The sequence below is a fragment of the Hemicordylus capensis genome, chromosome 11 (genome assembly GCF_027244095.1).
Source record: "Hemicordylus capensis ecotype Gifberg chromosome 11, rHemCap1.1.pri, whole genome shotgun sequence".
Classification (NCBI taxonomy): domain Eukaryota; kingdom Metazoa; phylum Chordata; class Lepidosauria; order Squamata; family Cordylidae; genus Hemicordylus; species Hemicordylus capensis.
The window spans coordinates 28,985,012-29,009,695 of record NC_069667.1 but is presented as its reverse complement, the minus strand read 5'-3'; the positions used below and the strand labels follow the sequence as shown (position 1 = coordinate 29,009,695).

Genomic DNA, 24,684 nt, shown 5'->3' with positions numbered 1-24,684 from the left:
GGCTAATGTTTGTGTTTGCACCCTGCCGAGCTACAGGCCCCATTGACACCTGGCCTGTGCCTGTACCTGTCTTTCTTCATGACCTTGTAATCGCCCCTTTCTCCCAAGTGGCAGCCACGGTTTCCCCCTGGTTCTCCTTGCAACCCCCCCCCCATAAGGTAGCTTAGGCTGCGAGAGAGGGGCTGGGGCTGGGGCTGGGGCACCCCGTGGCTGGGAGGGCTGAGTGGGGATTTGAAGAGCCAGGGCCTGCCAAGTCCGAGTCTGTCACCCCATCCACTCCACCACGCTGGAGCGTTCGTCTGTATACAGTTACATAGACAGTAGAGCTATACTCGCGGCCGCCAGATTGGTTGCGGGGATATCCAGGAGCGACCACTTGATGCCTGCTCTCAAACAGTTGCGCTGTTGCAAGAAAAGGATCCTCTCCTGCTCTCACACTCACACAGACCTCCCTGTAGCTAGAGATGGTGCCAGTTGTGATGGAAAGGCAGCACAGCACAGCCATCGCCACTCTATACGTACACACCACACACACACACACACACACACACTCTCTCCTCCATTCCAGTCCACAAAGCAAAGAGGGGATTTTTGACTCCGGGCCTCCTTTGACATAAACGAAAGTGTCTGCACTAGCAACGTGCCAGGCAGAGGCAGCCCCACTCTTGTGCCGGCTGCTGTTCCATCTCTAGGCTAGGCCTGGCCTGGCTGGGGGGCCACAGACATTCATGGCGGGGGGGGGGTGTTGCCAGTATTTGGGGATGATTCGGGCGGGGGTGCGGGTGGCGGCAGCAGCCCTGTAGAGCTGGGGAGTCGGGAACCCGTTTTGCCGGGCAGCAGCGTACATTCCAAGTGGGTTGTCAAAGAGCATTTCGGACTGGACGGGGGCAAATGTGGCTGGGGGTTTAGGGGCAGGACGGGGCTCGTCTGGGTTTGGCTGGAGCACCGCCGGCCTGGGCACTGCTTGCTCCCTCAGGGCCCCGACACTCGGTACAGAGGCGCAGCCAAGCTTCGCATGCTCTTCCCCCCAAGAGTGAGATGCTCTTTCGCCACTTGCTGAAAGGGCTTCTCCTCCAGCCAGAAGGTGTGGGGCCGTGCAGGCCCACGAAGAGACCCCCAGCGGCGGCCCCTTCCTCCCCATGCCGTCACTCCTCCGGCCGGGCCAGTGAGACTGCGGGGACGCCCGGCTGCCTGTGGCTGTGGCAGAGCGGGGAGACCCGGCTCTTCAGGCTCCGGCACATCTGGCAGACCTGCAGGCGCACGTCCTTCTGCCAGCAGGCGTAGACCAGGGGGTTTGCCAGGGAGCTGCACAAGCCCAGCACCCAGAGGTACCGCTCGAGGAGGCCCTCCAAGTCGCAGTGTTCACAGGCCAGCTCCACGATGCTCCCAACGAAGAAGGGCGACCAGGAGAGGGTGAAGCAGCCCACCAGAACCGCCACCGTGCGCATGGCTTTGGCGTCGCTGTGGGGATGCAGCGCCGGGAAAATCCCCGCCGAGCGGCTGTGCCCCAGCTCCCGAATCTGCTGGGCGTGCAGGTTGGCCGTCTGCAGCAGCTGCCAGTGGAAGTAGAGGAAAAGCCCGCAGGCGGGGCAGAACGCCACGCAGAAGACGGTGAGGACGTACGTGGGCCGGAAGACGCCATAGAAGGTGCACTCCTCGTGGTACGTTGGCTTCTGGAAAGGGCGGATGATGACGGGGAGGAAACCAATCAAGCCGGCCAGGAGCCAGAGGCCTCCGATACAGGCCCCGACCAAGGGAGCGCGCATGATCCTGAAGTAGCGGAATGGATGCTCGATGGCCAGGTACCGGTCAAAGGCCACCAGGATCACCGTCAGGACAGAGGCCGCCGAGGGGGAGGTGACACAGGCCATGCGGAAGATGCAGTGGTTCTTTGGGGTCTGGTGCTCAGGACCGGACAACTCCTCTGCGACCAGCCCTGTGATGGTGAAGCCGACCAGGGAGTCGGCGATGGCCAGATTCAGCACGAAGCACAGCCCAAGGCCGCGGTTCTTCCAGATCAGCCGCACCAGAGCCACGGCCACCAGAGCATTGACAGCCATGATGAGCCCCGCCAGCAGGGCAAGGGCGACGCCAAAGCCCACCTCTCCCATGGCGGCTGCAGGTCTCTCCGGATGGGCCGCTGGAGCAAGGAGAGGGCGGAGATGCCACCGCCCCTCTTGCTGGCATGTGCCAGGAGAGCCCGGGTCAGCGCCGAGAGCTTTCGCTCCCCTCCTTGCCCCCCGCGCTCATGGTGACAATCGCAGAGCAAGAGGTGATGTGTGGGAAGGGTGCGATGGCTCTCCCAGACCCGACAGGACTCCACCAAGAGATCCTAGCTGGCTCTGGAAGCACTAGCCCGGCAGGACTGCTCACCCACAGCCCTTCCCCGTGCAGGGACCAGTTTCCAGACAACTGGCGAGTGGAGAGAGGACCTGCTTCCTGCCACTCTCCTGAGCACACCCAGGTCTCCCAGGAGGCCGCCTTGCCCTTTGGAGCTGTGCTCACCCATGGCCACCCCACGCTGCCACTGGGCGGGAGGAGAGGGAGGGAAGCCCACTGGCTGTGTGCAGAATGGCTTGTAGGGAGCGTGGCGCATTTTGCTGCCGTGTTCCTGTGTGTGCGTCTCGCTGAGCATTCGGGCATGGAAAGCCAGTTTAAAAAAGAGCTGAAGCCCCATTTTTTAGAGAGGCACTTTAAATGTATCTGTAGCTCACACCTAGCGGGTGCTTAATGTTTCAGCTTGCAACTCTTACATTTGGTTTCAAAGGGTTCTTGTTTTGAGTAGTGTTGTTAATTTTATATTGGTTTATTTCATCTTGTCTTATTGATTTTGTGAGCCGCCTTGAGCAGTGACTGGAGGGGTATACATGTGCTGTAGTGGTTAGAGTGCTGGACTACGACCGGGGAGACCCGAGTTCAAATCCCCCTTCAGCCATGAGACTTGCTGGGTGACTCTGGGCCAGTCTCAGCCTCGCCTACTTCACAGGGTGGTTGTGAGGAGAAACTTAACTATGTACTGGGCTCCCTGGAGGAAGATCGGAATATGAATGTAGAATAAACACTAAAAGAGTGTGCATATACCACCACCACCCTGGAACAAAGGCAGCGGCAAGAGTGGAGTCCCCCTCCCCCATTAAGGCAAGCGGGGCTGCAAAGGCACGTGAGCATAATTTGCACGCAAAGGAAGTGTGCAGGGAGCTACAACACACCCCTGGGCAGCACGTCCCCTGTTTGCAGACACATCCTTTGTCGAGGCACCTTTCCTGACACTTAGGACCCTACGCAGAGCGGAAGACAAGCCTCAGGGCAGACCCACCTGCTGCCAATGATGAGCCCCAGGGCCGCGCACGCGCGCCAGCTTCTGCCTGGTTCCCCTCGCCCTCCTTCCCGGCTTGGCACGCAGGACAAAACTCGCCTCGCGGCAGGACCCAGCGGACTCCCGCAGGCGGGCGCTCAACTACACTTCCCAGCAGCCCCGGTGGGGCACGCTTCCAGAGCAACCAATCAGAGCGGGGAGAAGCCCCGCCCTCCGCGCGGCGGAGGCGACCAGGTTGGGCGTCAGGCCGCAGCAGCCAATGGGAAGCCCCGAAGGCCGGGCGGCCTGGAGACAACGGGGCCGGCCGGAGCGACGAGGCGGATGCTGCTCGCGGCGGCAGGCGGGATGGAGGCGGCGGCGGCGGGGACGGAGGGACCCGCTCGGAAAACGCGGAGGCAGCGGCGGCGTCGGCGCCGGAAGGCCTTCTGGGGAGCAGCCGCCGGTGCGCGTCGCTAGGCAACGGGGTCGCCTGTCTGGGCGGGGGGAGTGGATGATGGGAGTTGTAGTCCAGACGGAGCGGGGTGTGTGGCCAAGTTGAGCAGGCCTGGCCTAGAACAGCTCCTGGGGGATGGGCAGTGTGGCCCAGGTGCGGATGACTACAACTCCCATCATCCCCAGCCCAAGGCCATTGCAGCTGGGGATGCTGGGAGTTGTAGTCGACCACGCCTGGGAACCCCTCCCGCAGGGGACACCCTTGTCTGAGTGTGTGTGTGTGGCGGGGGGGGAGCTAGAGCAGGAGGCCCTGGCGGCAGGACCCCCCTCGGGCCCAGGAGACCGGCAGGGACCCGCCGCGCTTGGCACGGCCACCACAGCGCCGCTCGCCCCAGCCCGTGGCTTCGGGTCCCTCTCGGAGCCTTGTGCTGCTGCTGCTGCTGCTGCAACACCCGGAGCCCGCCTCTGCCTCAGGGACCCAGCGCCCTGCGCCCGACCCTAACCCGCTCGAATCAAACTTGCCTGCAGGCATCTCGATGAAACAGAAGGCGCTGACTGTGTTCAGCGCTGCCCTCCTCCCTACACTGCTCAGTGTCCCGTGCTCCAAGGGTGTGCCTGTAGGGGGGCAGGGGTGTCCTTCGGGGGCGAGGAGACCCTGGCCATCTTCCCAGCGTACTCTTGACTAGCTGTCGACCAGGAGACCCAGATTCCCCCCACACATTCCCTTTGGGAAGAAAACGTTGAGTACAAAACCGGGCAGTTTTCACGCAACCACAAACGGGGTAAGAAACGCATCTGGCCCAGCTTCAGGAGCTGAGTGTGTGCCCCTGTTTTGCAGTCATGTGCTGGATTAAAACCTCAACCCAAGGTGGGGAGTGGTCTCATCTGTCGAGCCCCAGCCAGGTAGGACAAGCACTCCCTGCCCAGATTCTGTAGACAGAAACACTGCCCTCCCCAGACGACCCAGCTCCTCGCCTCGGACTCGGTTCTTCCTCTGGCCTCCGGTCACGAAGTGGGAGCACGCCCAGCTCCTGAAAGGGGTAGGGCTTGTCTCCTGCCCGGTCCAGGCCTACGTGGACGGCCCCCAGGAGTTCTCCAGGGAGTCCTGAAGGTGTGTTTTGCGGAGCAGAGGCCCACGGAGTCCTCAGGCCCTCCCCGGGCAGAGCTCTTTGCAAGGCATGCTGCCGTTCAGACTGGGGCTTGCCCAGTGTGTGCCGCTCCCAGTGGCCAGAGCTCTGGCGTCCTGTGCAGAGGCACAGCTGAGCATGTGGTGAGCGGCTTTGCCACCTGCTCTCCTGGCCGCTCCTCCTTCCTCTTGTCCAGCATCCAGCTCCTCCGTGTCACTCACCAGTAACCGATGGGGACAGATGCAGCCGTGGGCAGCAACTCATGGATTCCTCCTCTTCCCTTTTAAAAAAGCCCCACGCCTTTCCTCTTTCGCAGGCAGCGTTTCCAGTTGCCTGCTGTGGCAGCTTTATTGCTGTCCAGCTCTTCTCTGGTTACTCTAGTTGCAAGCACTTGGCTTCTTTGTGGGTCCAGCCCAGCAGACACGTCACCTCGGAGCTGCACTGTGGTGGGGGTGGGGGTTCTTGGGCAAAAGGTGAGGGCGAGGGGTTGGCCAGGAGACACACGCAGGCTGGGACCGAAGCACGCTCTGGACAGCACCTCGGCATGTTTCTGGTGCAGTTTGCAGGTACTGTGTGGAGTCTGCTCTAATGAGCTTCGCCCCAGTAGGGTCTCCCCTCCCACGGGCTTCTGATGAGGAGGATTCATGGGGAAGGGCAGCGCTAAATCCACAAATGCCCTTTGTCGCCTGAGATCCGGGCTCTAGCCAGAGTGCCCTGAGTTGAGCATAACGCTCCGCTTCCATGTCTTCCGGATCTCTTGGGTTATACAGATTTAGCAAGAGCCCTGTTTAATCACACAGGAGTCGAAGTGAATCCACAGTGTGTCCTGCTGAACTGGCAACCCCGATACCCTCTTAATTCCATTGGCGTTTAATCTGCTCTGGAGTTTCAGAAGGTTCTGTCTTGGAGAGGAGGAACGGCTCAGAAGAGTGCTCAGAGTTTTCTTCATGTTCTTGCCTATTATTTTCAGATCTTCTGCTTCTTTTGTGGTTTGGAATTTGTTTCAAGAAGAGCTTGGAGTATTAACGTAAGAGTGGTTCTTTTATGTGAAATGTTAAAACGGGAGTTGTTTCGACAGATGGATAATATTTCACTCCTTCCCATCTTGCTGCAGATCACTTCGAGGTCCAAGGGGGCTGTAGCAAGAGAGGTCATCTCTTGGTATTGAGTTTCAGTGTAATGGGAGAAAATAAATACTGCCTATATCCAAAACTTTCCACAGATTGTCTCGGATTGGTATTTAAGCTCTGTTCTTTATGCAGATTGTCATTGCTACAAAGAAACGGTTTGCTTTGGGTGAATTTGGAAGATAACATCGTCCTCTGAGGACTGAAAGTGCCGCTTGGCATATGTACTTGATTGGAAAGAGAATCATTTTTATTGCTCTGCAAAAGGCTGCTGGGGGGGGTCTCTCAGGCCTCCGGATGCCTTCATTTTGACTCCTCCACTGAGGAGGCCTTAATTTAATATAATTAGTTACATTTCATTTAATTTAGGAGGCCTTGTCCGAAGGTTGGGGCCGTCACTCAGTGGCAGAGCAGCATCTGCCTTGCCTGCAGGTCACCGGTTCATTCCTGGGCAGCAGCAGCAGCCGCAGCAGCCGCCTCTCCAGGTCGGACTGGGAGAGACTCCTGCCTGTGGGTGGGGGTCCCAGGAGCCAGCGCTTTCGCCCGTCCTTTGCCATTGGCGGCGGGGTTCCAGCCTGTGCTTGTGCCATCGAGTGGGGCCGGAAAGTCCACCGGTCAGCCTCCAGCCCCTTTGCATTCTGGCTGCTCGGGAGCCTCTCCAGCCCTGGCCGTGTCTGGCTGCCCCAGCTCCGTGACATGTCGCCCCAGGAGCCCTTCCAGAGTCTCCAGAGCCAGTTTGTGATGATTAAGGCAGTTCAGCAGATTCCTGGTCAGGTCGTTTGTCCAGAGAGGTGGTCATCTTTGGCCTCACTCGGGTGCTTCAGGTTTGCTTGGTTTTGAGTAGTACAAGTTACTCTGCTTTAACAGCTCAAATTACATCAGTTAAATCAGTGTAACTGATTAGGAACCCCCGTTTACTGCTTTTTATCATTTAATAAACCCCCTCAATCCCCGTCTCCTACTGAAACTAGGCCTGAGTGTTTGCAACTAATACGAATGCATGTTTCCCCCATGTTGAGCCGAGTCAGAGCCTTGGAGTTGGGGTTCGGAAGCTGCCACTGGTCCCTCGAGCTCCGCACTGACCACACGGCCTGGCAGTGGCTCTCCAAGAGCTCAGGCAGGAGTCTTCCTAGCCTGACCTAGAGATGCTGCCGGGGAGGGAGCCGGGGATGTTCTGCACGCAAAGCAGATGCTCCTGCCCTGAGCTCGGGCCCCATCCCCTGAGGGGAATCTCTTACAGCAGAGAGACAGACAGCACTCACATGGGAGCTGCTTTGGCTCCACTCCTGGTCATTGTACCCTGCACAGATCTTGAACAGTTTGGAACCTGAAGTGGGCTGGATTTCTCCCGGTCCTGTTTTCTTTGGGCCTCATAAGCCCACAGGCGGGGCCTGTGCTGTTTTCAGTCTATCTACTGGACAGCACTTAGGAAGTTGTAGGCACGTGGTAAGTCATGCTCATTGGAATAGGCCAAGCCCACAGAGTTGTGCTCCGCGGGGCCAAATGCAGCCCAGCACTTGTCTTCTGTGGCCTACCAGGTGCTGACAACTCCCTATTTTCAGAGTGTTGTGCTGGGGAGACCTGAATGCAAATCCTCATTCAGCCATGAAACTCACTAGGTGGCTTGGGACCCGTCTTTTGTCTCTCAGCCTAACCTGCTTCACAGGGTTGTCGTGAGGATGAGTATAGCCATGTCTGCAGCTCTGGGCTTCTTGAAGGAAGCGTGGAATATAAACCAATGGAATCGGGAGTTTATTGTGCCCATGGTGGTTCTCCGTGGCTGGTGGGCTGTGTGTGGCTTTGGCAAATGGACATTGGCAGAGACCATCTCCTACCATAAGGCCACATTTTTACAAGACCTTTACGCATTATAGAGGATGTCTGAAACATGCAAAATGTACCTGCAACGGAATCAGAATTTTTGCCCCTTTCAGACATTTTCCTGTGAAAAGGTTTTGTCTCTCTTGGCCGTGAGTGTTGGCTTGAGAATTTGGCTGACGACTGTAGTTGTGGGAAATGTGGTAGCCTGCCTGGTTCCGTTACCCTTGGCAGGCCCTCGATGCCAGGAGGTTTTTGCCCTGCCAGGCTCGCTCTCCTTGATGCCTCACCCCTTCCATGGAGCTTCCTCTTGCCGGTCCCCGGTGCGTTGGCAAGAGGGGGCCGCCACTCCCCTGGCCTGGCTTCTAGGTGCAAGACATGCCAAACTTGCGGTGCCGGGAATGCTTTCGTCAGAACTGCTTCTCATCCGGAATCTCCCAAGACTCTCCAACCATCCCAGTGATGGCTGGGATTCATTGCTGCTCCTCTCACTCGGGCTTTGGGATTAGCATAGGACTTAACACCTGCCGCCACCGTCACATAAAACTCTGTCAACTAGAGACAGGGTTGCTTGAGCAGAGACCTGATAAGAGAACTCCACTCCCCCACCCCCCCCAGCTCATTCCGGCCGTTTCCTCCCCAAAGCCCCTGTCAGAAATGCCCAGGGCTCTTTCAGAGTCCTGCTTCTCCTGACTCGGAAAGCTGACCCATCTACAGAAGAAGAGCCCTGCTGGATCAGGCCCAAGGAGGCCCATCCAGCCCACCCTCCTGTTTCACGCAGTGGCCCCCCAGATGCTGCCTCTGGAAGCCACAGGCAGGAGCTGAAAGGGGCAGGCCCTCTCTCCCGCTGTGACTCCCCTGCAACTGGGACTCGGAGGCATCCTGCCTTGGAGGCTGGAGGTGGCCCACAGCCCTCCGACTAGTAGCCGTTGATAGACCTCTCCTCCATGAACTGATCCAAGCCATCCATGTTGTTGGCTGTCACCACATCTCATGGCAGATGTGGACTGAGCTTTAGTGAGGAGGTGCCCCTCCTCTGGCATTTGAGGCTTTGCCATGTGAGGGCAGCCTCTGTGTAGATGCCACGGGATTCTGAAATAACTGGATAGTGCTCAATGCTGATTCCTTTGGTATCTGAGGCTTTGCTACTTGCTGTGATGGCTCAACGGAGAGTCCTCGGCACTCAGGGTAGACCGCCACCAAAGCCTTGAAGCTTCTCTCGAGGGCCTCTTCCTTGGCACCACCAGGCAGAGTGGATGTTCATGACTGGCAAGCACTCTGCCCTCGGGCGAGCAGTTGCCAGCCCAGAAGAGCAGAGTTCCTGTTTATGTCAAAAGTGGCTAAAACGTCTCCTGGGTGTGTCAGTGCGGTGCAGAGATGGGAGTGCTGGGCGAGGACCGGGAGACTAGAGCGCCACTCCTGGTTCAGCCGTGAAACTCACGGGGTGACTCTGGGCCAGTCACTGCTCTCACCTCACCTGCCTCACAGGGCTGTGGCGAGAGAGACAACCTCACTCTGTGCACCTGAGGCTCTCCCTCATGGAGTCTCCCCGCTTCCTGTCTCTCTTAGGGCTCACCCAGCTGCCCTTTGGCCCTGGCAGCAGCACTGCCGCCCCGGCTGGAAATGGAGGCGAGGCCAGCCAGAAGCAAGAAAGGGTGGCTGTTCCTCCAGGTAAGCCGGGTGGAATAGGAAGCGTGTGTCTATGCCCAGGAGAAGGCGGGTGTGTGTGTGTGTGGGGGGGGGCTCCAAGGGTTGCGACGGAGGCCACTGCGCCCAGTGGGGAAGCCTCCGTCCTTTCCAGCTCCTCCTCTGGCAGGAACCCCGAGTTCTGGGATTTCTGCTACTTGTCACCCGATAGCCAGGAGGCAGTGAGTCACCGCGGAGGACGAGCTTCAGCCCGCAGGAGCTGCCTTGGGGGGTTTATTTTTGCTGCTCAGGTTGATGTCCTGTGGCCAAGGCAGGAGGGCTTGGGGAGGCGGCCGCTGCTGTTCTGCCCATTAATAGGGCAGCACTTGCCATGACCGCGCCAACGCTTAGGAGGCACAGAGTAGGGGAAAGGGGGTCGTTGGGGGAGGATGCCTTCAGTTTTGCAGAACTCGCGGTCAGGCTAGGCCGGCCTTGGGGGTTGGATTCACCCCCAAGCGCGGTCTCGTGGCTGTTCCCACACCAGCCTGCGCTCAACCAGTGAAGAGAGATTTCGACCTGCAGTGGGCACACATGGAGATGTACAGATCCCCATGCAGCCCTGGGACGCGCCAGGCCCTTCTCTCTCAGCCTGCCCTGCCCTGCAGGGTTCTCCTGGACACGGTTCTGGGCTCCTTGGAGCTGGAGCAGGGAATCCATACGCTCAGAGGGGCTGTCCTTGTTTGGCGGGTGACTAGGAGGGGAGGCCCGCGGTGGCCTGGGCGGAGTCATTTTGCACAGATCACACTCAAAGGAATTAAGAAGAAATATATATGCATGCCGGAAGAGGTCACCCCTCTTAAATAAAGCTTCCATTACACTCTCTGCAACTGCTTTGAATGAAACGTGAAAAGCTTCTTGGCAGTAAAATGACACTTGAATAGGCAACTTGGTTTTTATTTTGTTTGCGGTTTTAAGAATGTCCTCTAATCGTAATAGTCATGATTGTTTCCTGGTGAAAACCAAAACTAATTAATTTAAACCGCCTACGTAGCATATTCTGGTGTAAAAAGCAGTGCGTTCCGCTGACTTAAGTGGCAGGACTTTGCGTGCACAGCTTGGTACAGTCTCTGTAGGTAATTCCGATGCAGGACTTGATTGTGCACAAGCAAACCCACGGACAAATGCTCTTCCAGAGATATTGTAGGCGTACAATAACCAGAGAATAGCTGCTGTACCTCAGGGCTGACATGCCTGTCCCTGAGGAGGCACAGAGGACCCGTTCAGCCCTGAAAGGACAGACAGACACACAGCCTGATGCCGCTGGCACTGCAGTGATGGTGTGTACAAGGCGGGGGCCACCTTGGAGACAGGAGGCCGGGGAAGCCAGCCCAGCGTGACTCGAGGGGAGCTGCTTCCCCTGCCCGACCTTGAAGCGTCTCGCAGCTTGAGAACCCTGAAAGTGTGAGAGCACGAGACCTGGAGCAAGGGGGCAGGGCAGTCTTCTGGGAAGAGAGGCAGGCCGCTGGGTGCTGCGTGGGGCAGGGCTTCTCCCGCTGGGGTCCCCGGATGTGGCTGGACAGGAAGACAGCCAGTGGCCAGAGGCCGGGGGTTCTGGGAGTAGCAGGCCGGCGACGTCTGGGGGCCCCGCCTGTTGAGACGTCTCTTGCCCCTCCGCTTGAGCAAGGAATGCGGCTTGTAATTCCATCCCCCTCACTTTCTCTGACCAGGTTTTGTTTGGGGGTTTTTGCTTGAGAGGTCTCTAGTACTGGTAACTCGACCATCTTTGGTCGAGAATCCAGAATCCGAGCCTCGAGTCTCCTCCGACGGATCTGGGCGTGTCGGACCCAACAGCCCAGGCCACTGCAATGAATAACTTGGGAATGGCGCCCATGGGAATAACGGGCAACCCTTTCTTGCTTGGTTCGTGGGGCTCCGGGGTTGCTCTTCAAGGGCCCTCCCCACACGGAGGATGAGGAAGGCCACTGCCTTGTCCTCGAACGCTGACTAACATATCTATGCGCTCCTTTTCTACAGCATTCAGCCGGTTAGGGTTGCATCCCCGAACCCTCTCGATGCCCTGTGCAAGTCCCCTCCTTGGAGCAACAGAGTCAGGGCTACAGGGCGGTGGCTGCTGCCGCCTGGGGAAGAGAAAGGCTCTGCTGCCGAGCGCGGCCTCTCCCTCTCCTCGTCCAGGGGCCCTGACGGAGCAGGCTTTCGAGGAGCCCTTGAGGAGTGGGAGAACGGAGTCTGGAGGAGCACAGCCCCTGCCTGGGTCTCCCCCGTGCCAGGAGTGGCTTGTGTGGCATGGTCTGGGCTGCCAGCAGCTCCACTTGCCCAAGCCCGTGGCTCTGGGACTCTCTCAGAGCCTTGTGCTGCTGCTTTTCCTGACCTCTAAGCTTAAGCTGCTTGGGATCCTGGCTGAGCTTCTGGGGGTGGGAAATGGCTGCTGCTGCAACACTCAGAGTCACCCTCTGCCTCCCTGGCCTCTCTCTTTCAGACGCTGATCTTGGGATGATGGCAGGGATCCTACCGATCAGTCCCCTGGTGTCCGGCTTGGGGATGGTGCCACCACCAGCTGTGTTGGATAGGCCAGTGGCGAAGGAGATCATCCATTACAAAAGTTGCACCCTGTTCCCTGACCCACGTAAGATCAGGCATAATACCCTTCTTTGTTTTAGAGTATTCCAAGACTTATGAGTCATCAGGATAAGGAGCGATAGAAAGACAAATAACTTAATTATGCTTACTGGCTGACTTCAGGACTAATGTTGCATGGGTTGAAAACATTCCACTCACACAATGGGGGCGGGAAAGTTCTATTGATCTCCCTTTCCTCTTCTTCCTGGGAATATGTCCCTGAGGGTCCTGCAGCCCTCAGGGGCTTATTTTCAGGAGGCACAGGGGCTGCAGAGGGAAGGGAGAAATGGGGAACATCAGCTCTCCATGTTGCTCAGGAGAAACATGTATTGGCATGTGCAATTTTGAGCTGGCTCTGAACTGCAGGCTTTAAACTGGTATTATTCTTGACATTCTGGGGGGGAAACACGCTGCTTGGCAGTGCTGACACTGCAGGGTGCTTGGCTGCTTATTGTACATTTGAACAAGAGACATTTAGGAGATTTGCATTGTGTCGGCTGTTGTGGCAGGCAATAAAAATAAAGCAGGCCTGCTCAACTTCGGCCCTCCTGCAGATGTTGGCCTACAACTCCCATAATCCCTGGCTATTGGTCCCTGTGGCTGGTGCTTATGGGAGTTGTAGTCCAAAAACAGCTGGGGGGCCTAAATTGAGCAGGCCTGAAATAAAGCCATACATTTGATGACTCTTCCCCCCCACCCACCCTTGATAACTCTGGTGGTGTTGCTTTCAGCAATATTTGGGGCATGCACTTGCATCTGGTTGTGCTCTGTTTGCGTAGCCTATTTTTGGTGGCAATCTTCTTGCAGTGATCTGGTGCCAGATGACAAGACGAATTCTATCTGCTTTGGAAACCACACTGGGCTTGAAAGAGCTCGGCCTGCAGTACTTTGAGGCAGGCATGAGACAGACGTGACTGGCGAGGTGGAGTGGCTAAGCTATGTAACCTCCTAAATACGAATGCACAGCAGTTGACCACTTAAATACAAATACATGGATCAGAGCACTGGTAGACGATTGCCTGAAATCCCTGCTTGTCGCAAGCTACTGTATCATTCTTTGCTGACCTTTAGATCTCCATCCTCCTCCTCCGTGCCAAAGACCTCCCGGGTGCAAGACAGTATATGTTGGGGGACTGCCGGCAAACATGATGAAAGAGATCATTAAAGAGATTTTTGAGACATGTGGGGAGATCGTAGCCCTTCGGAAGAATAGCGACACCTTTTGCCACATCCGTTTTGCTGAGGAATACATGACAGACAAAGCTGTTCAACTGTCTGGTAGGTATTTCTGCTCTGCACACCATACTGGCATTGTACAGATGGCTTGTGGTCTTGTCTCTTATGCCCAGACACACAATCATCATTCCCTGGTTCCAGTTAGCAATAGCAATAGCAATAGCATTTACATTTATATACCGCTCTATAGCTGGAAGCTCTCTAAGCGGTTTACAATGCTTTAGCATATTGCCCCCCAACACTCTGGGTACTCATTTTACCGGCCTCAGAAGGATGGAAGGCTCTAGCCAGGAGATACTGACTCAAGATGATTTCTGTTAACTGCTCCTGTCAGGTTATCACGTCAGGCTGGGCTCCAGCACCGATAAGGACGACAATGGGCATCTCGTGGTGGATTTTGCTATAGCCCAGGATGACCTCTACGAGTGGGAATGCAAGCAGCGGGAAGAGGTCCGAGAGGAGCGTCGGCGCAGGAGGCTGGCAGAAGAACGCCACCGCCCTCCCTCTCCGCCTCCGGTTGTCTACTCAGATCACGAGTGCTTTATTGTTGCTGAGAAGCTGAAAGGTACTTGGGACTGCCGAGAAGGGCACATGAGGCTGGCCGTGGGGGCCTGAATGCTGGGTTGGGACATGGTGAAGGGCTCTGCTGGCCGTGGGATGGCCCCTCCAACACCCAGCTTCTAGAAATGGCCTTGCTTGTGTGAACAGTTCCTCATGTGTGTGAACTGACCCTCGAACGCTCGCGTGTCTGTGTGTTCTAAAATCCAGTTGACTCTTTGCTTCCCATTTGCGAGCAACTTCCTTGTAGACCAGCCCAGCTATTTGCAGGGTTTTCCACTTGGGGAAACCCCTTTAACTGCTGCCTGCTGGATTGGTCTGCTGGGAGCACAGAACTCAACCCCGTTGTCCTTGTTGGTTTTAGCACTCTGATATCATAGTTTTAGCGTTCATAGTACTTCCCTGGAACGTAATCCCTGCAATATTCAAGGGTCTCCTGTTTAGTCCTGCGGAGAGAGAGCATTTTAAAAGCAAGTGTTTTCCACATGTGCTATCCTTGGTGTCTGAATGGCCTTCTCTCTTGGGCCAGATGAGGCCCAGTTTTCAGAAGCAGTGCAAACGTTGCACACCTGGATAGAACGTGGTGCAGTGACAAGGCGAACCGCCAATAACTTCTACTCCATGATCCAGTCGATCAACAGCCACATTCGCCGACTGCTGAATGAGAAAGCAGCCCACGAGAAGGAAATGGAGGAAGCAAAGGATAAATTCAAGTTGGCTGTCTCAGGGATTCTTGCGCAGTGTAAGTGTGCATAGCTTGTCGCCAGGTCTTTGGAGTCCTGTTTAGTGGAGATGTTCCCTTTTTGTTTTTCACATTGAAGGTGATGGGGAGAGACACACACACACACAGAGATCCAGAACAGTCACTCCCACAATCAGTAAAAGTACTTGAGTTTGTTCATTTCTGACCCACTCCACTGTGGTAGTTTAAAATGGGGAGGAGAGCTGGTCTTATGGTAGCGAGCATGAATTGTGCCCTTTGCTATTGGCTGGCTGGCTGCATGAGAGTGCTGTAAGGGACTCTCCTTGGGGGAGGGGGCACTGGCTCAGTGGAAGAGCCGCGTCTTCAGGTCGGGCTCGGAGAGACTCCTGCCTGAAACTGGGAGAGTTCTTGCCGGTCCATGTAGATAGTATTGAGCTAGATGGACCAATGGTCTGACTCGGGGAAAGGTTGCTTCCTGTATCCTCGGTCTCGTTCGGCCGTGGCGACCCTGCTTCCCATAGGCTGCTCACGTGCTGACAGCAGCCTTGTGTGTTTGGAGATTTTAAAAGGCTTCGGAACATGGGAAGCTTGGTCCCTCTAGCTCAGGATCGTCTACACAGACTGGCAGCGGCTGCTTGAAGGTTGCAGGCAGGAGTCTCTCTCTGCCCTGTCTTGAAGATGCTGCCAGGGAGGGAACGGGGAGCCTTCTCTTCCCAGTTCGACAAAGGTAGGTTTCTAACCAAATCCTCCTTCCTTCTGCACATCGGAAGATCTGTAGGTCATCTTACTAAATGGGAGATTTCGGTCTTCAAGGTAATGTAGTAAGTGCTGCATCCCTCAGTAACTGACCAGCCAAGTCCCTGGTAGAGAGCAACAGGACAGTGAATTGCAGTGCCTCACAGCTGGGGGAGCGGGTCCCATGGTCTTGGTACCTGCTCTGAAAGCCCACTTAGTTTTGACTTGCAGTTGTTTTAATTCTATTAGCCTCATAACAAGTATTGGTCGAGGAATCCAGAAAGAGGTGCAGTACAGTTTGTAGAGACAGCAGTAACTGAAAGAAGCAGAAGACTCACAAGAAATAACCCCTTCTCGCAACTTGAGATGTTATCATTAGCCACTGGGAGGTGGGGGCAATTCTTCAGGAGCCACTCCAATATTTAAGCCAGTGACTCACGGTTGGTTTATGGGGTGGATTTTATCTCCTCGCAGGGAGCTAGCCTCTCTCAATTCAGCTTTTGGTTCCCTCTTAGGAGGAAGAGTGATGTTCTTAAGAGGGCTTGTGAAGAGGGCTTGTGCTCTGAGAGGTGTGGGGCAACATCACCAGGACTATCTACTTGGTTTGGGACGGTACTTTAAAAAAGAAAAAAGTTGAATCTTCTTCTTTTTCTTCTTCTCTAAAAGTGCAAATTTGCACATAGGCCAATTTCAAATAATCTGTGAATCACTATAATCTAGTGTGGGATGCTGACGTCCCCTTGGAAATCATACTTGGCTCCCTCTGGCTTCTGAGACTTTGCTTTCGAGTCTGTTTTTGCAACATTAAGAGCTAGAAACTTGCTTCTTAAAAACAAGAGCTTTTATACCCAGTTAAAATAAGGGTACAGTTACAGACTTGTGGAATATACACAGCCATGGTCCACTTGATTGGAAGAATATCTCTCCCCGTGTTAGGGAAACTCTCCTTTTGAGTGATTCTCTGTACTTTAGGGTCACCTTCTACTTTTCAAGACCACTTTCCCTGTTAATCTGGTTTCTGTTGGCCAAAAAGAAAGGAAAAAGTGCTTTTGTGCTGTGCTGCATGCTCCAGGAATTCTCCAACTTGAGCATCTTGCCGGGTATCATGGCAGCCGCAGCCATCACCCCCTCCCGAGTCCCAACACAAAGATTCTCCAGGCCGCCTGCTTGATCCCGCTCTCTTACGCCTTTCTCTTGTCCTCCCTGGTGGCCTGGTTTTGCCTGCCGATTGGAAACTGCAGCCGAGCAGATAGTGGCTGTGCACCATTCTGCCTCCAAACAAAAGGCTTGGGACCTTTTCACGAAAGGGCAGCGCAAGAACCTCCGTGTGTGGCGCAGTCAAGCAGAGGTTGGTACCCTCTTTTGTGTTCTGTTAGCTCGCTTTGGCCCACAGGCTTGCTGCTAGAAGCTGGGATGTTTCTGCTCTCCTCCCAGAAGGTAAGTGGCAGCACGCCTGGGCCATCCCGAAATGTAGAACTGGGAGCTTGAGGCTGGTGAGAAAGCAGTATATAAATAGTAGTCGATTTATATTATATTATATTATTTTTTTAGATTTATATCCCGCTCTTCCTCCAAGGAGCCCAGAGCGGTGTACTACGTACTTGAGTTTCTCCTCACAACAACCCTGTGAAGTAGGTTAGGCTGAGAGAGAGGTGACTGGCCCAGAGTCACCCAGCAAGTCTCATGGCTTACATTTATTACATTTATAGGGACCCCAGTGTAAGAATCCCCGAGTTAACGGCTTTGGAGATGTAGTAACTTCAACGTTAGCCATGTGGTTGGAGGCTGCAGATGCTCCACTCAGTACAGGCGCTGTGGAAGAAAGAGAAGTTGTTGTGCAACACAGGTTGGGAATCGGTGGACGATTTCTCTTCGCTGTAGTCATAGAACAGGAGAAAAGTAGATTCGCTGCTGCAGCCCAAGGGCGTCTCCCGTGTGGGTTATGCTTCTCACGTGGCTCTAGAAGGCTGGACTATGCCAAGTAAGGAAAACCTTTTAGACCGGGAGGTGCCTGACCCCCTCCCAGTTCTTTGAGTCCTGCGCTAGTTCGAAGGCAGTTCTTTCTCTGTCTCTAAAGTTCCTGCTGACCTTTCTCCTCCTTACATCTACTCTCATCAATTCTTCCTTCTTTTGAGATACACACACACACACGTCTCCTTCACCACTTTCTCGCCGAGCCTCCTGCCTCCAGCGTTCTCCTTGGCCGGCTGTGCCCTGCCTTTTCTTTCCCCTCTGATCCCAGCCTTTCTTGCCCTTCACTGCATGGAGCAACGCAGAGGAGTGCTGCATATCCGAGTTCTGAGGGCAAAGGCACAGCAGAGCCTAGCGGAGGCCCCCGGAGCACCCAATAACCCGCCTCTAAGGCTACATGACCGGAGGGAGGAAGCTCCGGAAAACGCTCCGTCCCTGCTCTACAGCCGACAGGCGGCGTTTTGCAGCTCTTGCCCGCTCAGTCAGGCGTTCTCAGAAGCTAGAAGGTGGAGCAGGCCTCGACCTCGCCTCCGCGTCCCGCCAGTCTCTTTGGCTGACCATCGGCAGAGGCCCCGCTAGCCCCACCCGCTCCGAAAAGCCTTGCCAGGCACGCAGCGGCACGGCCCAGGCCCCTGCAGGCCCCGATGGCCTTGGCCAGTGGGCAGGCACCGGCAGTGGCGGAGAAGCACCAAGCCATGCTGCAAAGAGCAGCCGCGGCTCAAGGAAGCCCAGGATCGGGCCAGGGGACCCCGACTGGGGCCACCAGGAGCACGGCTGCTGAAACTGCCACACAGTTGGTGAGCTCGACCCAGGCTGGGTCTCTGGTGACTTCTGCCCCCCCCCACCCGGGCCTCAGGGTGTCTGCAGTTTCCTGGCCCACGCCAGCCTTGCCAACTCCAGATCAGATGCCTACGGAGACGTGAGCACATTCTTCTGAGCGATGTGACCAACTAAAGTCAAAGACTCAGGAAAAGGCAGCGTCTTGCATTCATGAAATGTGCGACCTCAGTGATGATCTGTCGTTATTTTTAACTCCACAAGTGATAGTTTCTAGGGGTGGGGGTGGGGGGTCTGGAATTCCGTGCTCAAGTGTTCCGGAATCGGTGGCTGAATGTGGTTCAGATTTGCCTGTTCGGGGCCCATGGAGAACCTGACTGGGGGTGGGCTTCTGCTTTGGACAGCCACCCCTCCCTTCAGAGCCTCTCCTCTCCTGCTTCCCCCTCGTCCTCCTTGCAGGTGAACAACATACAGACCGAAGAATAGCTGCTCCTTTCATAATGCTCTTTTCAACCCTAGGAAATCCGTAACATCCACAACGATGTGCTGATGGGGATCCGAGAAGAAGAGGAGATGGAGATTTCCGACGAAGACACAGAGCTGGAAGAATCAGGTAGTCCAGGGACCTGTACCGTCTCCTGGTTCCCAGTCTTGATGTCCTGCCTTTAAAAACACCCCCCACCCCCCGTGAGGATATTCTGATCTGCCCTTACTCTGCCTTTGCTTTGGAGTCGATGGGTTTCCTTAATCGGAGCCCTGCAACCTACCAGCGGATTGGGTGCGGGGCTCGTTGTCACTCCTCTCGCCTCATCCTGGCTGCCATCGTGTCCTTCCCGATGCTTGCTAAGCCTAGGAAAAGAGAGGGGCGTCAGTGGAAACGGGTTTCTGTGGAACTCACGGGTGGGGGGAAAGAAGTTCATCTCAAAAGTTGCCCCCTCCCTCGCAGGGAGCCAGATGCAGTGCCAACCTCCTCCTCCTCCTCCAGCTTTAATAGCAAAAGCGGAAGCTCTGAAAGAAGAAAACGACAGCTTGCGTTGTCAGCTGGATGCCTACCGGAACGAGGTGGAGCTCTTGAAGCAAGAGCAGAACCAGGCGGGCCGAGGGGAGGCCTCCCGCCAAGGCCAGAAGCTGAAATTCCTGCAGCAGGCTCTGCAAGGCATGCAGCAGGTCAGAGACGCATTGAGAGCACGCTTGCACGGGGGCTGGGGCCCCTTCCCTTGCGCGCAAAGGAGACCCCAGGAGCAGTTGCTTGGAATGGGCTGCATGCAATCGCCGCCGGCTTGCTTCTGTTGGCTTTGAGCCCCGCTTAGATTAGGGACGGGGTTCTCGAGCTTGGGGCCCCAGATGCTGTTGGCCTGCTGCAACTCCCGTCCCCCCCAGCCACAGTGCCAGTAGCTGGGTTGGATGGGAGCTGCGGTCCAGCTTCTGTAGGAGGGCCAAAGGTGGTGCAGCCCTGGTCAGTTTTGATGTTGTGTGCATTCCATCTCTCTCTGCGCCCAGGGCTAGGCGGGCTGAACACGGAAGGAAACTTATGAAACTCTGAATGCTAAAGAACACTGGTCTTTAATTCCTCCTCTCTAGCACCTCCTGGAACTACAAAATGAATGTGAAAGAAGGGATGCCGAGCTGGACAAAGCAAAGGAGGAGAAAACACAGCTAGCCCAATTGCTCGAAAGCCTGGAAGGAAAGGTAGGATTTGCCTGGTGCTGGTGCTGCAGGCTCCCCTCTTCCACCGCAGACAGTGGGACCCTCCAGGCTGTGACTGTGTGCGATAAGACACGTAGGCGCCATCCGAAGTGGGAGCCTAGCATAAGGCTATAAGAGCAGCCCTGCTGGATCAGGCCCCAGGAAGCCCAGCTAGTCCAGCTCCTGGTTCTCTCAGTGACCCATCCGATGCTGCCTCTGGGAAGTATACAGGCAAGAGCGGAGAGGACGCCCTCTCTCCTGCCGCCGTTGCTTCCCTGCAACTGGCATCTTGCCTCTGAGGCTGGAGGTGGCCCGTAGCAACCAGACAAGGAGCCATGGATAGCCCTGACCTCCATGAATTTGCCTAAGCCCCTTTTACAGCCTTCCAAGCTGGTGGCCATCACCACAGCCCGTGGCAGAGAATACCATAGATTCATTATGCTCGGTGTGAAAAAGCACTTCTTTTTGTCGGTCCTAAATTTCCCAGCCTTCATTTTCATGGGATGACCCCTGATTTTAGTGTTGTGAGAGGGAGAGAAAGATTTCGCTCTGTCCACTCTCTCTACTCCATGCATAATGGTACGCACCTATCATGTCTCCCCATAGTCGCCTCTTTTCCAAACTAAGGAGCCCCAGATGCTGTAACCTTGCCTCAGAAGAAAGGGGCTCCAGGCCCCTGATCATCGGGGTTGCCCTCTTCTGCCTCTTTTCCAGTTCTACAATGTCCTCCTTAAGATATTTAAGAACTTAACCACAACTTCATGCAGTACCACAAATGTGGCCACACCATAAGGGCCTTATAATAGTCGCATTTTTATTTCCAGCCCCCTTCCTAATGATCTCTAGCATGGAATTAGCCTTTCCCACAGCTGCCACGCACTGAGACAACACTACTTCAACGAGCTCTCCACCACGACCCCAAGACCTCTCTCCCGGTCAGTCACTGACAGCTCAGACCCCTTCAGTCTATATGTGAAGTTGGGTGGTTTTGCCACAATATACAACGCTTTACACTTGCTTACACTGAACTGCATTTGCCATTTTGTGGCCCACTCACCCAGTTTGGAGAGATCCTTTTGGAGCTCCTCATCATCTGTTGTCAATTTCACTATCCCAAAGAGTTCAGTGTCATCTCCAAAGTTGGCCACTTGGCTGCTGACCCCCAGCTTCTAGTTGATTCATGAGCACTGGTCCCAACACAAGTCCCTGGGGGACCCCACTTCCTACTTCCCTCCATGGTGAAAACTGTCCATTTATTCCTACCCTCTGTTTCCTGTCCGTGAGCCAGTTACCCATCCACACGTGAACCTGTCCCCTTGCATCTTGGAGCTAAAGCTTTGTGTGAAGTGGCCCCCAATCATATGGGAGCAGAGGTGTCCCTCTCCTTCAGCCCACACGCCCCTCCATCCCTCACTTTTCACTGCTTTTTGTTAGTTACTGTCCATCACAGGAGATTCACGCCACACTGTGCAGGAGGCAGCTGATGGAGCAGTTGACCAGTGGCTGTGCTACCAAGTAATCCTCTGTCATTGTCTTCAGGCCCATGATGTGTCTGCCGTCTGCTCGGTGAGCCCGAAGGAGGAGAGCATGCTTGGAAGGGGACTTGGCAGCAACCTGATCAGATCAGAGAGGGAAGGTTTGCTCGTGGGTAAGAACCTCTGGGCCACAGAAACCTTGATTCCACCCTGGGATGGATCAGCTTGATGTCTTTAGATGGGGAAAAACCTCCTTAATACCTCTGGAATATATGCACCCTAAATCCGTTGGCCTGATTCACACAGTTCAAATCGAGATTTAGTGTGGGTTACTGAAATCAGTGTGAACGTGGTCCAGTCTGGTCTCAGCTTCTCCCAGCAGGATACTCTGTGGTGGAGGAAGTGAGAGGAGGTGGGCAGGCTGTGGTCTCTAACAGTGTCCCCTCTAACAGGGACTCCCAGATGATGTTGACTACAACTCCCAGAATCCCCACTTGCAATAGCTTTTCATTGGGGATTATGGGAGTTGTGGTCAATATCTGGGAATCCCTGTTAGAGGGACACTGTCTCCCTTACCTGGATCCCTGTCAGGGAATTGGCCCATATCAAGTGTCTGTACTTAAGCCTGTAGAGTGGGACTACTGCTGGTGTACAGATCATCCCACTGTTCGATGGAGCCCCTAACTGATCTGACAGGCCTGGTTGCAGGCACTGGAACCGTCCAGATTGTTGGTGGGTGAGGGGGGCTTCAGTGTCCACTATGAGACTGGGTTGTCAGGAGTGGCTCAGGAATTGTTAGCGACCATGACAACTATGGGCCTATCCCAGGTGGTCTCTGGACTGAAGCATGTTGCCGGGCGCATGCTCAATTTGGTCTTTTACTCTGACCAGGGTGGTGTTCCCTGGGTGGGACTCCTGTCATCTCCCCATTGTCATGGACAGACCACTGTCTGGTTAAGGTAGGACTTGCAACCACAGCCCACCTCTGCAGGGATGAAGGACCCATTAGGTTGGTCCACCTGAGGTTATTGGATTAAATGGGATTTCAAGGAGCCTTGGAAGGGTTTTGAATTGGCTCTGCCGATTATTCTGTCGGTGCTCTGGTACAAACACGGAATAACAAATTCACTAGAGCAGTAGACACAATTGCTCCTAAGCGTCCTCTCTGACCCGCTTCAAAATTAGCCCTGTGGTGGTGTTTGAATTACAGGAGCTGAAGCAGCAAGTTAGATGACTGGAGCGCAAATGGAGAAAGACTCAACTCAAATCTGGCCGGTTACAACATAGAGAATAGCTGAAGATCTATGCTCTGGCAATACACGTGGCAAAGAAGCAATTCTTGCCTGTCTGCATTGCATCCTCAAGTTTACATCCAGCAGAGTTGTTTAGAGTTGCGAGAAGTCTAGTATGAGCCACTTTTTATATTGTAACTTTGATTGTGTACACTGCCTGGATGGATGGATAGATAGATCAGGTGTATATAAACATGAAAGAATGAATAATAGGCTGAACTGTGGATTCTTTTGCCAACTCAAACTTCATGGTATCTTCTGAGCTGCAAGAGTCCTGGAAGTGACTCCAGACATGCTGTTTCTCTAGGGATAATCTCCACCTTCCTGCATGTGCACCCCTATGGAGCAAGCATTGAATACATCTGTTCCTACCTCCAGCGCCTTGAGAGTAAGGTATGTGCCGGCAGCCCTCGCCACTGGGCCAGTGACAGGGGGTGTTGCTAGGAAGCATCCTGTGGCACAAGCCAGATCCCCTTACCCTTGGAATGGCCTCTTTGGGGCAATGAGGGTTGTACACGAGGGGGCTCTCCCTCACCTCCCCCCCCCACAAACACTATGGAGGTTTCAGGAACACTCTTGCTTCTCTTCTCTAGATTTGTGCTAGCGAAGTGGAAGCTCTCCTGACACGACTCCAGCACACCTTCAAGCAGGAGAGGAGTGGCATCGGAGCCAGTCTGGAAAAGCGGTGGAAATTCTGTGGCTTTGAGGGCCTGAAGAAGGCAATGTGACCCTGAGGCCCCCAGGCCTTGGGACACAGCTGCTCCTCCTGCATCCACGGGTTGCACAAGCTGGCATTTTCTGCAGAGACAGAGTCTTCACTAGCTGAGTGAGAAAACGGGGGGGCCAATTTCTAAGGGCTGAAATGTTCCTTTGTCTTTTTCCTTCTTGTTTTAGTAAAAAACAAACCAACAACACAGCCCCTTTGCAGAGAACAGCCTGGCATGTTCTTTGAATCCTGGACTGCTCTTTGGATCTTTGATACTTTTAAAAACACCACTGGCAAAAAACATCTAAATAGCTGGTTTTTACATGGTTGTCTCCGTCAGCCCTCAAAATGTGTTTACTTTTAAGAGCAGAACAAGGAGCTGCGTGCATCCTGTGATATTTATTTTATTTAAGTTGTTGTCCTGTTTTCTATATTACATGGTAGAGGCTAACAAATGTTTAATAAAAAACCCCAAATGATTTAGAGCTAGTTAAGCTGTTGTCCTATTACCACGCATATAAAACATCTGCAGTCAGTTGAAAACAAATGGCTTTGACACGGGAAGCAAATGTCTGCTGGAATAAATAGGCTTCCTTGGGGAAAGCAACAGACAGTGGACCCAAGGTCCTCTCCTTCCTTGAATTTTTCTTCATAGGCAGATCTAGACAGACACCCCTTTTCAGGTCTTTTCAGCCGACACAGCGCAAGTCTCCTAAATGTCTCTTGTTCAAATGTGCGATCAGCAGCCAAGCACCCTGCAGTGTCAGCACTGCCAAGCAGCGTGTTTTCCCCCCAGAACCTCAAGAATAATACCAGTTTAAAGCCTGCGGTTCAGAGCCAGTTCAAAATTGCACATGCCAATACATGTTTCTCCTGAGCAACAGGGAGAGCTGATGTCCCCCATTTCTCCCTTCCCTCTGCAGCCCCTGTGCCTCCTGAAAATAAGCCCCTGAGGGCTGCAGGACCCTCGGGGACATATTCCCAGGAGGCAGAGGAATGGGAGGAAATTTCCGACCCCCATTGTGTGAGTGGAATTTTTTCAGCCCCTGCCACCTTAGTCCTGCCGTCATCCTGTAAGCGCCATTAAGTGATCTGTCTTTCTGTCACTCCTCCTCCCGAGGACTCCATGAGCCTTGGAATACTCTCAAGCAAAGAAGGGTCAAGCAAAAGGCAGCTGGTGGCACGGGGCAGGCGCCAGGAAGTCTCCAGGCAAGGCCCCTTCCCCAGCGGCACCCTAGACTGCTGCTTTGAGCATTAACGTCACAGAGGAAGCCGCCTTTGTCCCCCTGAGCTCAGCCTGGCAGCAGCTTCTCTCCCGGCCCTACCTGCAGATGCGACGCGGGGTGGAGCGCGGGCCCTTCTGCAGCCAGCAGAGGCTCTTCCGCCGAGGAGTCACAGCCCCGTCCCCAAGAGGGCGGTCTGGCAGCGAGGGGAGCTCCCAGGCAGCCACCCATCCAGGAGC

At 54.8% G+C, this 24,684-nt stretch overlaps 2 protein-coding genes and 1 long non-coding RNA gene across 9 annotated transcripts; 1 reads left to right on the top strand and 2 right to left on the bottom strand.

Annotated features, from left to right (window-relative positions):
- Positions 1-223: 223 nt before the first annotated feature.
- Positions 224-3,670, bottom strand: GPR119 (G protein-coupled receptor 119). The gene has a single exon (XM_053273491.1). The coding sequence runs from the start codon at positions 2,109-2,111 to the stop codon at positions 1,146-1,148; it is 966 nt and encodes a 321-aa protein (XP_053129466.1). The 5' UTR covers positions 2,112-3,670; the 3' UTR covers positions 224-1,145.
- ENOX2 (ecto-NOX disulfide-thiol exchanger 2) lies at positions 3,522-23,711 on the top strand. Of its 5 annotated transcripts, XM_053273486.1 has the most exons (14): positions 3,671-3,758; positions 5,846-5,902; positions 9,390-9,491; positions 11,944-12,090; positions 13,155-13,361; positions 13,654-13,884; positions 14,407-14,619; positions 16,557-16,663; positions 18,583-18,676; positions 19,010-19,230; positions 19,645-19,752; positions 21,289-21,397; positions 22,824-22,909; positions 23,110-23,711. In XM_053273486.1, exons 4-14 carry the CDS (start codon positions 11,958-11,960, stop codon positions 23,242-23,244), a joined length of 1,644 nt encoding a protein of 547 aa, XP_053129461.1. In that variant the 5' UTR covers positions 3,671-3,758; positions 5,846-5,902; positions 9,390-9,491; positions 11,944-11,957; the 3' UTR covers positions 23,245-23,711. The 5 variants fall into 5 exon arrangements, with proteins under 5 accessions (XP_053129458.1, XP_053129460.1, XP_053129459.1 ...); XM_053273483.1 differs by lacking the exon at positions 5,846-5,902 and having other exon boundaries at positions 3,522-3,758; XM_053273484.1 differs by lacking the exon at positions 5,846-5,902 and having other exon boundaries at positions 3,523-3,758; positions 19,049-19,230.
- LOC128335383 (uncharacterized) lies at positions 16,139-24,684 on the bottom strand. Of its 3 annotated transcripts, XR_008311586.1 has the most exons (3): positions 24,548-24,684; positions 18,831-18,912; positions 16,139-17,127 (listed from the first exon to the last, which is right to left on the bottom strand). It is a non-coding gene; the product is annotated as an uncharacterized LOC128335383 (long non-coding RNA). The 3 variants fall into 3 exon arrangements; XR_008311585.1 differs by having other exon boundaries at positions 16,139-18,912; XR_008311587.1 differs by having other exon boundaries at positions 16,139-18,912; positions 24,276-24,553.

What these genes read in the sequence shown, in the direction of transcription:
- GPR119 (XM_053273491.1), bottom strand. Translation starts at nt 2,111, where the DNA reads ATGGGAGAGGTGGGCTTTGGCGTCGCCCTTGCCCTGCTGGCGGGGCTC.
- ENOX2 (XM_053273483.1), top strand. Translation starts at nt 3,638, where the DNA reads ATGCTGCTCGCGGCGGCAGGCGGGATGGAGGCGGCGGCGGCGGGGACG. An exon ending in CTTCTGGGGAGCAGCCGCCG is followed by an intron (nt 3,759 to 9,389) that starts GTGCGCGTCGCT and finishes TGTCTCTCTTAG; the next exon opens with GGCTCACCCAGCTGCCCTTT. An exon ending in TGTGGCGCAGTCAAGCAGAG is followed by an intron (nt 16,664 to 18,582) that starts GTTGGTACCCTC and finishes TTTCAACCCTAG; the next exon opens with GAAATCCGTAACATCCACAA.